Raw genomic sequence first — 13,979 nt, 5'->3', positions numbered from 1 at the left:
ATATATATTCTTTGCTGCCACTTTTTTGGAGAACCCTGGTTTGGTTTTTTAGTTGACTTTCTACTTTAGAACACTTTATTTTATAGGTTGATCCCTACCCTTAGACATTACTATGTACATATGCTCTTAAGTGATGTCTCGTCTAGATAATTCACAGTTTTCAGAATAGTCTTTACACTGTCACAATTGCAGTATCTACCAGCTTAGGCCATATGACTCAGAGATTTATATCAGTTTTATATTTATGAGTGTTGTTTCCTTTAGCTGTATATATAATGGTTGGTAGCATATTATGTTTATATAGAACTGTGCCAATACATGGGGTTCCTGTGGGGCTCTGCTGACATGCCCCAACATTTATCCTATAGCTGTACTCCCCATCGGGGGCCCAGGAAGAAGAGTAGAAACTAATTTACAGTTGGGGCATGCCTCCTTTATGCTTTTATACTTTAGGGGGTTGTATGATATGCTTCTGATGTTGAAGATTTTTTTTTATTAGTATTTTTTTATTTTTTCTATGTGCTACCCATATATATGGTTCATCAGTGTGTTTTTAGGGATACCTATATATCAAAAGCAGTAATTGCTCATATACATGTTGCGTTTTTTCAAGTTATGACCCACTTTATATGGTTTAATGGGCTTATTATAGTTAATACTCTGGAGATCAGTCCTTATCCGGGCCAGGTTGGATCGGGTAGGCCTGGGCCTAGGTAGTAAGATTTGTAAGCATAGTATTAGACAGATGCTAGGTTCGCTTATTATTGTGTAGTGATAGTGACCTGCTGCACCACATATATATGCTGAGGAAAGCAGTGAAATAAGATGAAAGTGCCTAGTTGTGTAGGGGACTTGTAGCAGGACATACGATTTTTTATTGTACAACCCTATTGGTAACATGAATCCATACACATTAATTGGTGGCAATACAGAGATTTATATGGTTATCTAGTTGTTCTAGGTAGAAAGTATTTTTAGTGAGCATGGCATTTGGTGAAGTAAGGAGTCAGTTCCCTGCTAGGGACTCTCCCCCCCATATTTAGAAATATGGCGGTTAGGGTAACTAAAATCCTCCGCAATTCTAAGCAGAGTTAAGTGGTCTCTGCCCTATCCTAAGCTCTAAATATTCTTCACCTTGTAGTTAATAGACCCTGACATTCACCACATTTTTCTCTTTGTAAATTTAAGGCAGGTGTTCTTAGCATATTCACAGATAACAGCTGCACTTTCTTATAAAAGTATTGTACATGCCAACTATAGATTGTAAGTCTTTCTCTAAGTAAAACCACTGCCCAGAATCCTTTGTATTTTTACAGTACAAGTTTATATTCAGTGATAACCCATAAGTCGGCTTACTAGTTACAGTTGTTAATATTGTGTTAAGTATATGACCTATGAGTGGCCTATTAGGCCATCCTCTTATATTAAAAATAAAACTAGGTTCTACCTTTTAGATGGGACTCGAAAGTGGCCCCCTATCTATCATTGGCCTTCCATAAGTTGTAAGAATGTGAAGGGTCCAAAAGTGGCCCTCATTCTCAGCCAGAAGGCGTGTTATGTTGTACTGTATGATGAGATTACTACTCAATGTGATTACTGTTGTTGTTTGAAGTTATGCACATTGACAGATGTTCTTTATTTTCTGTACTGCTTGGTGAATCTTAATAAAAAAATATTAAAAAATAAATAAATAATACTATCAGGTCATCTTTGTTTTGGCATATTATATATAAACTACTTCCATGTTGCCTCGGCCGTAGACAACAAGGCTTAACACTAGACCTGGATTAGCCGGTTTTAAGAAGAGTGTTATGGGAGTAGGAATATACACCACATAAAATAAACTGCCATTTTAGTAGTGATACAATTGAGGATCTTAGCATTTGTACATTAATAGGCTGATAGAAAAATATTGTTCCATGAAAACCTACTACTGGAGTATTTATACGACGATAGATATAAACTGGGAACCTCAATTAAATGATCATGGACTATCAATACAGGCAAACATAAGCATAAAACATATCAATATAAATTAACAAGAGAATAGTGGCTAGTGTATTTGTTATATATCCTATGTGAATTCTCAATATTATTATTATGGCACGAGTATAATAATCTGCTTGCTTTCATTCTACAACTAGGAGGTATGATCGCTGCAGACCAGATTTGTGAAAATGAACTACTGCTATAAACATGTCGAGCCTAAGTGAGCTAGCAGAGTGTTAGCAAAGAATTTGTCAGTATTGGAGATGTTGAAACCCATGAAAATAACTACACTGACATGAATGTGCCCCATTATATATAAGGTAAGAGTGTAGCTAGTGGGTGATGAGCAGCAGCCTCTCTAAACGCAATGTTCCTGCCATCAATCTCTTCTCAATTCTTAGACTCTATTATGTGTTTTGAACAAAATTAAATTATTGGATTAACAAAATTATGGCCAGCTTGGCAAACTATCAACAGACAACAATTTCAAAATGAAAGATATTGAGTAAATAGGGGGTGACTATATAATTTCAGACATTGTCTTCATATCTAAAGTCACTGGGAGAACAGATAGGTGATAAGGACTTACTGACCAGCATAGGGATGCCCTTAAAGCACAAAGTCCAGTTCACTCTGGGGTATATGTGTAAAGTCCCAATAGAAAACCTTGTAGGGAACACCATCAAGCAGGAGGTCGAGCTGTCCGTTTCAGAGACTGCGTTATGGTGACAGTATCTAAGTCTCAAAGCAACCACCTACCTCTGTATGAGAAAAATGTAACCCACTCCAGTCCTGTCTCTCTCGTTATAAGCTGTGATCTATTCCTGAACAGGAGTGAGAAGTGTGCCTCACTTGAGAGTATACCGTAGGAAGGTTGGTAGATGCAAAGTCCCCGACCAACAGAGGAGCGTAATCTCAGAGGCCCAGGCAGCAGGCCGTATTTTGCATGATCGTTCTTAGATGATGTGTCACTCTGCGCAGCATCCTGTGTCCATTGCTGATTAGACCCTTGATCGATATGGGTTAGGAGCCCAGTAACTGGCCACCATACCTTGGGGGAATAATAACTTTTGTCTGCTCCGTTGTGCAGTCTGTATCCCCAGACTGGGTAGACTCTGCAGTGTAGTCACCATGGGTCTCCACAATCTGGCTCATCAAGTAAGTTGTGAGTGGTGTCTGCAACTCAGATGCCATGTTGATTGGTACGGAGTGCCTCGGCTCTCACATGCATCCCCCAACTAGCTCTCTGCTCAGTCGTTTGCTCTCATCTGGAGGACCACCCAGAGACAACTATAGACTCATCTACAACTCGTGGCGTGTCAGAAGCCGCTTCCTGCAGATTGGATTGTAGGTTTTTAGTAGCCAACGATGGGTTTATTATATTTTTCAGGCTCCCCCATTCTGTTTCAATGAGCGTACATAGCCGGTAAAAGTGGTCGTTCAGTATGTCTTCTATTTTGCTTAGGAGGAGTCGAATGGCGTTTGCCATCTTAGTATAAGGACACTCTCCCCTATTGATGTATTTCCCCACAGTCCTTTCCTAGTGTCGTTCAGTTTGTGCTGTACTGAATAATAAGCTGTTCGCAAAAGTGAAAATTGTTATCCTATTACAGGATATCGTAACCCCAGTATACAGGGGGGGTATTTTGCAGCAGCCCCAGACCTGCACTTCATAACCCGCACAGGATTCGCTTCTTTTGGTCATCACCGTGTGGTTGCAAGATGGCTTCTAGGCCTGTGATCAGGTCTGCAGTGTAGCGGACTCAAAAAAACATAGGCAGAACATAGTCGAATCATCCGCTCTTAGAGTCTGTTGAATCTCAGGGATGTAAACCTGCTTAGATGTTCAAATTATTATTAGTTTGCTGCTAGTGACATGTAAATATCTGTTCAAACTTCCGGAGTTTCACCAAGACGTTTCTTGCCGCTTTGAGTGTAGGCTCTGCCCCCCAGCCCTTCCACTTTTTATTTTTGCTCTGTAACATTTTAAAGGACCAGTAAATACAGTAGATTTGCATAATGAACAAATGCATGATAAAAAGACAATACAATAGCACTTAGTCTGAATTTCAAAATAGATTTTTTTTTTTCCGACAAATTTCAAAGTTATGTCTATTTACACTCCTACTGTATCATGTGACTGCCACAAATGCATATACGAATATTCTGAAAATTATTGCACATGCTCAGTAAGAGCTGGTGAATCAATAAGTGTAAATATAAAAGACTGTGCACATTTTTTTAATGGAAGTAAATTGGAAATTTGATTAAAATTGCTGCTCTATGGTCGAGACCAAGGGGACTTACGGAGAAGTTTGAACTGGATTGATTGTAAGCTATGTTATATGCAATATATGTTTTTGTTCTGAAAATAACACATCTTGAAATGATTCAGATTACAACAGAAATCTAAAGTAAGAAGATTTACTGATGATACTTTAAAAATCCTGCTAGGAGGGGAGATACTTCTAGCCTAATTGAATGCTATGACTTGTGATACTCTATGTACTCAACTCTAACAACTTGTTATTTAATTCATACTGGTTAACTGTATGCTGTTATTTGACTTACTGGAATATTCTAATAAAAATAATTTCAACTAAAATTGATGCTCTATCTGAATCATGAAAGCTTAATTTTGACTTAAGTGTCCCTTTAATAATGGACCTAGTTGCTCGCTTGTTTCTGTAATTAAACCGTCTGAAGCTGTCAAGAAAAAAAGAAAGAAAAAACAAACTGAAAAAAATGTTTTTATTAAATAAAGTATATTTTATATGATTCTTCCCCCTCAAGAGAGAGAAAAAGAACTCTGTGTATAACAGGGCGTTGTCTGATTAGACCTCAGATTCTGCAATATTACACAACTTGTGTGCAGCGCAGGCTTATTCATAAAACAAGGGTGCGTTCTGCAACACGTTCTCCTCACACACAGGTCACTAGAGCAGATCTTTATGTATAAAAGAAGCAGAAGTGTTTCAGCTCATTGATGCCACCAAATTTTCAAGTTCTGGACGAGCTTTAAACCGGACCTGGTAATCAGCCTCAGTGTGCTGTAGAGAGGATAAAATAAAGGGAATATTATATACATCACGTGCACACACACAACACAACAACACTATGAGAGAGAGAACTGTAATAAGGCTCTAGAGAAAATAATGAGCTGTAGCAGATGAACAAGTCCACTATCTATGTATTTATACTACCTGTTAACAAGCTACACACAGAGGTGGTGGCAACCCCCTAGTTTTTGTACCACTCACTCACACCTGAAGCCCCCACCCACTGGGTATAGCTGCCCAGAAGCTAGTAACACACAGGGGGTTCTGTACAAAGTGCAAACTTACCTCTTTAACCAGCAACTGGACTCCTTCTGGTTGATTCATAATAAGAACTTCCATGAGAATAGGAGCCAATGTAGCACTTAAACCACTCACCTAGAAGACAAAATAAAACATTTCTATACATTAACACTTTATTTTATTTAATACCCCAAGAATAGCATATAAGGGACTCTGGTGCCCTATAATAAACATGCATAACACAATACTACTCTTTATACATAGAAACTAAACATCCATAGTGAATCTAACCAGTCTTAAAGGGCCATAATAGTCTAAGAATTATATACTCTATAGAACCCTGCTGTAATGTATTAAACTTTTTTCCCCAAGACCCAGTGCAATGATAACACATACCTTTACTACCCTATTTTTATGCTTGGTATGAATTTTTTTTGAAGAATTATACAAGATAGCTGCAAACTTGAAAGTGTTGTAAAAGGTAATCACACACTCTCATACAACACATATCTCATACAAAAAGGTAACCACACTCTCATACAATACCCCCCCGTGCTCTCATACAACACATACTGATATAACACACTCAAAAACAACACCCATACAATACACCCCGTGCTCTCATACAACACATACACACCCTCATATAACAACCCCCCCGTGCTCTCATACAACACATACACACCCTCATAATAATACACCCCCCACCCTCATAATAATACACCCCCCGTGCTCTCATACAACACATACTCACCCTCATATAATACACCCCCCATGCTCTCATACAACACATACACACCCTCATAATAATACACCCCCCTGTACTCGCATACAACACATACACACCCTCATACAACACATACACACCCCGTGCTCTCATACAACACATACACACCATCATAATAATACACCTCCCGTGCTCTCATACAACACATACACACCCTCATATAATACACCCCGTGCTCTCATACAACACATACACACCCTCATATAATACACCCCCCGTGCACTCACACAACACATACACACCCTCATATAATACACCCCCCGTGCACTCACACAACACATACACACCCTCATATAATACACCCCCCCGTGCTCTCATACAACACATACACACCCTCATATAATACACCCCCCGTGCTCTCATACAACACATACACACCCTCATATCATACACCCCCCTGTGCTCTCATACAACACATACTCATATAACACACACACTCTCTTACAACACATACACCCCCCGTGCACTCACACAACACATACACACCCTCATATAATACACCCCCAGTGCTCTCATACAACACATACACACCCTCATATAATACCCCCGTGCTCTCATACAACACATACACACCCTCATATAATACCCCCCGTGCTCTCATACAACACATATACACCCACATATAATACCCCCCGTGCTCTCATACAACACATACACACCCTCAAATAATACCCCCGTGCTCTCATACAACACATACACACCCTCATATAATACACCCCCGTGCACTCATACAACACATACACACCCTCATATAATACACCCCCGTACTCTCATACAACACATACACACCCTCATATAATACCCCCCGTGCACTCATATGAGGGTGTGTATGTGTTGTATAATACCCCCTGTGCTCTCATACAACACATACACACCCTCATATAATACACCCCCTGTGCTCTCATGCAAAACATACACACCCTCATATAATACACCCCCCCCCGTGCTCTCATGCAACACATACACACCCTCATAATACACCCCCTCATACAATACACCCCCGTGCTCTCACACAACACATACACCCCCTCATAATAATCCCCATGCTCTCATACAACACATACTAACCCTCATATAATACCCCCCCATGCTCTCATACAACACATACTCACCCTCATATAATACACCCCCCCTGCTCTCATAAAACACATACACACCCTCATATAATACCCCCCGTGCTCTCATACAACACATACTAACCCTCATATAATACACCCCCGTGCTCTCATACAACACATACACACCCTCATATAATACCCCCCCGTACTCTCATACAACACATACACACCCTCATATAATACCCCCCCGTACTCTCATACAACACATACACACCCTCATATAATACACCTCCCGTGCACTCACACAACACATACACACTCATATAATACACCCCCCGTGCACTCACACAACACATACACACCCTCATAATACACCCCCCGTGCTCTCGTACAACACATACACACCCTCATATAATACACCCCCCGTGCTCTCATACAACACATACACACCCTCATATCATACACCCCCCTGTGCTCTCATACAACACATACACACCCTCATATAATACACCCCCGTGCTCTCATACAACACATACACACCCTCATAATACACCCCCTCATACAATACACCCCCGTGCTCTCACACAACACATACACCCCCTCATACTCTCATACAACACATACTAACCCTCATATAATACCCCCCCATGCTGTCATACAACACATACTCCCCCTCATATAATACCCCCCGTGCTCACATACAACACATACACACTCTCATATAATACACCTCCCGTGCTCTCATACAACACATACACACCCTCATATAATACACCCCCGTGCTCTCATACAACACATACACACCCTCATATAATACACCCCCCGTGCTCTCATAAAACACATACACACCCTCATATAATACCCCCCGTGCACTCATACAACACATACACACCCTCATATAATACCCCCCCGTACTCTCATACAACACATACACACCCTCATATAATACCCCCAGTGCTCTCATACAACACATACACACCCTCATATAATACACCCCCCGTGCTCTCTTGCAACACATACACACCCTCATATAATACACCCCCGTACTCTCATAAAACACATACACACCCTCATATAATACCCCCAGTGCTCTCATACAACACATACACACCCTCATATAATACACCCCCCCTGCTCTCATAAAACACATACACACCCTCATATAATACCCCCCGTGCTCTCATACAACACATACTAACCCTCATATAATACACCCCCGTGCTCTCATACAACACATACTAACCCTCATATAATACCCCCCCCGTACTCTCATACAACACATACACACCCTCATATAATACACCCCCCGTGCACTCACACAACACATACACACACTCATATAATACACCCCCCGTGCACTCACACAACACATACACACACTCATATAATACACCCCCCGTGCACTCACACAACACATACACACCCTCATAATACACCCCCCGTGCTCTCGTACAACACATACACACCCTCATATAATACACCCCCCGTGCTCTCATACAACACATACACACCCTCATATCATACACCCCCCTGTGCTCACATACAACACATACACACCCTCATATAATACACACCCTCATAATACACCCCCTCATACAATACACCCCCGTGCTCTCACACAACACATACACCCCCTCATACTCTCATACAACACATACTAACCCTCATATAATACCCCCCCATGCTGTCATACAACACATACTCCCCCTCATATAATACCCCCCGTGCTCACATACAACACATACACACTCTCATATAATACACCTCCCGTGCTCTCATACAACACATACACACCCTCATATAATACACCCCCGTGCTCTCATACAACACATACACACCCTCATATAATACACCCCCGTACTCTCATAAAACACATACACACCCTCATATAATACCCCCAGTGCTCTCATATAACACATACACACCCTCATATAATACACCCCCCGTGCTCTCTTGCAACACATACACACCCTCATATAATACACCCCCCCCCGTGCTCTCATGCAACACATACACACCCTCATAATACACCCCCTCATACAATACATCCCCGTGCTCTCACACAACACATACACCCCCTCATAATACCCCCCATGCTCTCATACAACACATACTAACCCTCATATAATACCCCCCCATGCTGTCATACAACACATACTCACCCTCATATAATACACCCCCCCTGCTCTCATATAACACATACACACCCTCATATAATACCCCCCGTGCTCTCATACAACACATACACACCCTCATATAATACACCTCCCGTGCTCTCATACAACACATACACACACTCATATAATACACCCCCCGTGCTCTCATACAACACATACACACCCTCATATAATACACCCCCCGTGCTCTCATAAAACACATACACACCCTCATATAATACCCCCCCGTGCTCTCATACAACACATACGCACCCTCATATAATACACCCCCCGTGCTCTCATACAACACATACACACCCTCATATAATACACCTCCCGTGCTCTCATACAATACATACACACCCTCATATAATACACCCCCCGTGCTCTCATACAACACATACACACCCTCATATAATACCCCCCGTGCACTCATACAACACATACACACCCTCATATAATACCCCCCCGTACTCTCATACAACACATACACACCCTCATATAATACACCCCCGTACTCTCATAAAACACATACACACCCTCATATAATACCCCCAGTGCTCTCATACAACACATACACACCCTCATATAATACCCCCCGTGCACTCATATGAGGGTGTGTATGTGTTGTATAATACCCCCTGTGCTCTCATACAACACATACACACCCTCATATAATACACCCCCTGTGCTCTCATGCAACACATACACACCCTCATATAATACACCCCCCCGTGCTCTCATGCAACACATACACACCCTCATAATACACCCCCTCATACAATACATCCCCGTGCTCTCACACAACACATACACCCCCTCATAATACCCCCCATGCTCTCATACAACACATACTAACCCTCATATAATACCCCCCCATGCTGTCATACAACACATACACACCCTCATATAATACCCCCCGTGCTCTCATACAACACATACACACCCTCATATAATACACCTCCCGTGCTCTCATACAACACATACACACACTCATATAATACACCCCCCGTGCTCTCATACAACACATACACACCCTCATATAATACACCCCCCGTGCTCTCATAAAACACATACACACCCTCATATAATACCCCCCCGTGCTCTCATACAACACATACGCACCCTCATATAATACACCCCCCGTGCTCTCATACAACACATACGCACCCTCATATAATACACCCCCCGTGCTCTCATACAACACATACACACCCTCATATAATACACCTCCCGTGCTCTCATACAATACATACACACCCTCATATAATACACCCCCCGTGCTCTCATACAACACATACACACCCTCATATAATACACCCCCTGTGCTCTCATACAACACATACTCACCCTCATATAATACCCCACATGCTCTCATACAACACATACTCACCCTCATATAATACCCCCCGTGCTCTCATACAACACATACACACCCTCATATAATACCCCCCGTGCACTCATATGAGGGTGTGTATGTGTTGTATAATACCCCCTGTGCTCTCATACAACACATACACACCCTCATATAATACACCCCCCGTGCTCTCATGCAACACATACACACCCTCATAATACACACCCTCATACAATACACCCCCGTGCTCTCACACAACACATACACCCCCTCATAATACCCCCATGCTCTCATACAACACATACTAACCCTCATATAATACCCCCCCATGCTGTCATACAACACATACTCACCCTCATATAATACACCCCCCCCTGCTCTCATATAACACATACACACCCTCATATAATACCCCCCGTGCTCACATACAATACATACACACCCTCATATAATACACCTCCCGTGCTCTCATACAACACATACACACCCTCATATAATACACCCCCCGTGCTCTCATACAACACATACGCACCCTCATATAATACACCCCCCGTGCTCTCATACAACACATACACACCCTCATATAATACACCCCCCGTGCTCTCATACAACACATACTTATAAAACACACACACACATTGCGAACCAGTAAACATGGTTTTGTAACCCAGTAATGGGTCCCAACCAGTAGTTTGAAGAACCCTGCATTAGAGCATGTCATTTTAAGACTATCCACTCTGTACTACTGTGTGTTTAACCACACAGTAGCAGCACTGTTCGGGACCCGCCAAGCACTGCTGATCCAATCACCAGCACTAGTTACACTACTTAATGGATCAGTGGCAGTGCTCTGCAGGTTCCAAGCGATTATTCTACTTTCTGGGGCTTAAAACAGAGTCGATAGTTGCTCTCATACAACACATACACACCCTCATATAATACACCCCCGTGCTCTCATGCAACACATACACACCCTCATATAATACACCCCCCCGTGCTCTCATACAACACATACACCCCCTCATAATACACCCCCTCATACAATACACCCCCGTGCACTCATACAACACATACACCCCCTCATATAATACCCCCCTCGTGCTCTCATACAACACATACTAACCCTCATATAATACCCCCCATGCTCTCATACAACACATACTCACCCTCATATAATACCCCCCATGCTCTCATACAACACATACACACCCTCATATAATACACCCCCCCGTGCTCTCATACAACACATACACACCCTCATATAATACACCCCCCGTGCTCACATACAACACATACACACCCTCATATCATACACCCCCCGTGCTCTCATACAACACATACACACCCTCATATAATACACCCCCCCGTGCTCACACAACACATACGCACCCTCATATAATACACCCCCCCGTGCTCTCATACAACACATACACACCCTCATATAATACACCCCCCCCGTGCTCTCATACAACACACACACACCCTCATACAGGGAGTGCAGAATTATTAGGCAAATGAGTATTTTGACCACATCATCCTCTTTATGCATGTTGTCTTACTCCAAGCTGTATAGGCTCGAAAGCCTACTACCAATTAAGCATATTAGGTGATGTGCATCTCTGTAATGAGAAGGGGTGTGGTCTAATGACGTCAACACCCTATATCAGGTGTGCATAATTATTAGGCAACTTCCTTTCCTTTGGCAAAATGGGTCAAAAGAAGGACTTGACAGGCTCAGAAAAGTCAAAAATAGTGAGATATCTTGCAGAGGGATGCAGCACTCTTAAAATTGCAAAGCTTCTGAAGCGTGATCATCGAACAATCAAGCGTTTCATTCAAAATAGTCAACAGGGTCGCAAGAAGCGTGTGGAAAAACCAAGCGCAAAATAACTGCCCATGAACTGAGAAAAGTCAAGCGTGCAGCTGCCAAGATGCCACTTGCCACCAGTTTGGCCATATTTCAGAGCTGCAACATCACTGGAGTGCCCAAAAGCACAAGGTGTGCAATACTCAGAGACATGGCCAAGGTAAGAAAGGCTGAAAGACGACCACCACTGAACAAGACACACAAGCTGAAACGTCAAGACTGGGCCAAGAAATATCTCAAGACTGATTTTTCTAAGGTTTTATGGACTGATGAAATGAGAGTGAGTCTTGATGGGCCAGATGGATGGGCCCGTGGCTGGATTGGTAAAGGGCAGAGAGCTCCAGTCCGACTCAGACGCCAGCAAGGTGGAGGTGGAGTACTGGTTTGGGCTGGTATCATCAAAGATGAGCTTGTGGGGCCTTTTCGGGTTGAGGATGGAGTCAAGCTCAACTCCCAGTCCTACTGCCAGTTTCTGGAAGACACCTTCTTCAAGCAGTGGTACAGGAAGAAGTCTGCATCCTTCAAGAAAAACATGATTTTCATGCAGGACAATGCTCCATCACACGCGTCCAAGTACTCCACAGCGTGGCTGGCAAGAAAGGGTATAAAAGAAGAAAATCTAATGACATGGCCTCCTTGTTCACCTGATCTGAACCCCATTGAGAACCTGTGGTCCATCATCAAATGTGAGATTTACAAGGAGGGAAAACAGTACACCTCTCTGAACAGTGTCTGGGAGGCCGTGGTTGCTGCTGCACGCAATGTTGATGGTGAACAGATCAAAACACTGACAGAATCCATGGATGGCAGGCTTTTGAGTGTCCTTGCAAAGAAAGGTGGCTATATTGGTCACTGATTTGTTTTTGAATGTCAGAAATGTATATTTGTGAATGTAGAGATGTTATATTGGTTTCACTGGTAAAAATAAATAATTGAAATGGGTATATATTTGTTTTTTGTTAAGTTGCCTAATAATTATGCACAGTAATAGTCACCTGCACACACAGATATCCCCCTAAAATAGCTAAAACTAAAAACAAACTAAAAACTACTTCCAAAAATATTCAGCTTTGATATTGAGTTTTTTGGGTTCATTGAGAACATGGTTGTTCAATAATAAAATTAATCCTCAAAAATACAACTTGCCTAATAATTCTGCACTCCCTGTATAATACACCCCCCCCCCCGTGCTCTCATACAACACATACACACCCTCATATAATACACCCCCCGTGCTCTCATACAACACATACACACCCTCATATAATACACCCCCCGTGCTCTCATACAACACATACACACCCTCATATAATACACCCCCCGTGCTCTCATACAACACATACACACCCTCATATAATACACCCCCCGTGCTCTCATACAAAACATACACACCCTCATATAATACACCCCCCGTGCTCTCATACAACACATACACACCCTCATATAATACACCCCCCGTGCTCTCA

The 13,979-nt window shown here is 42.3% G+C and overlaps 1 protein-coding gene across 2 annotated transcripts in view; it reads right to left on the bottom strand.

Moving 5' to 3' along the window:
* Positions 1 to 4,726: 4,726 nt before the first annotated feature.
* MRPL48 (mitochondrial ribosomal protein L48) overlaps positions 4,727 to 13,979 on the bottom strand; it is a 33,232-nt gene continuing 23,979 nt past the window's right edge. For both annotated transcript variants that reach the window (XM_053705087.1, XM_053705089.1), the window contains exons 7-8: positions 5,334 to 5,423; positions 4,727 to 5,039 (exon numbers count right to left, since the gene is read on the bottom strand). In XM_053705087.1, coding sequence (XP_053561062.1) covers positions 4,965 to 5,039; positions 5,334 to 5,423 — 165 coding nt within the window. In that variant the 3' untranslated portion in view covers positions 4,727 to 4,964. The remainder of the gene's footprint in view (positions 5,040 to 5,333; positions 5,424 to 13,979) is intronic.

This window comes from Bombina bombina, chromosome 3 (genome assembly GCF_027579735.1).
Source record: "Bombina bombina isolate aBomBom1 chromosome 3, aBomBom1.pri, whole genome shotgun sequence".
NCBI classification, from domain to species: domain Eukaryota; kingdom Metazoa; phylum Chordata; class Amphibia; order Anura; family Bombinatoridae; genus Bombina; species Bombina bombina.
Note: the sequence above shows the minus strand (reverse complement) of the source record. Positions and strands in the feature narration are given on the sequence as shown.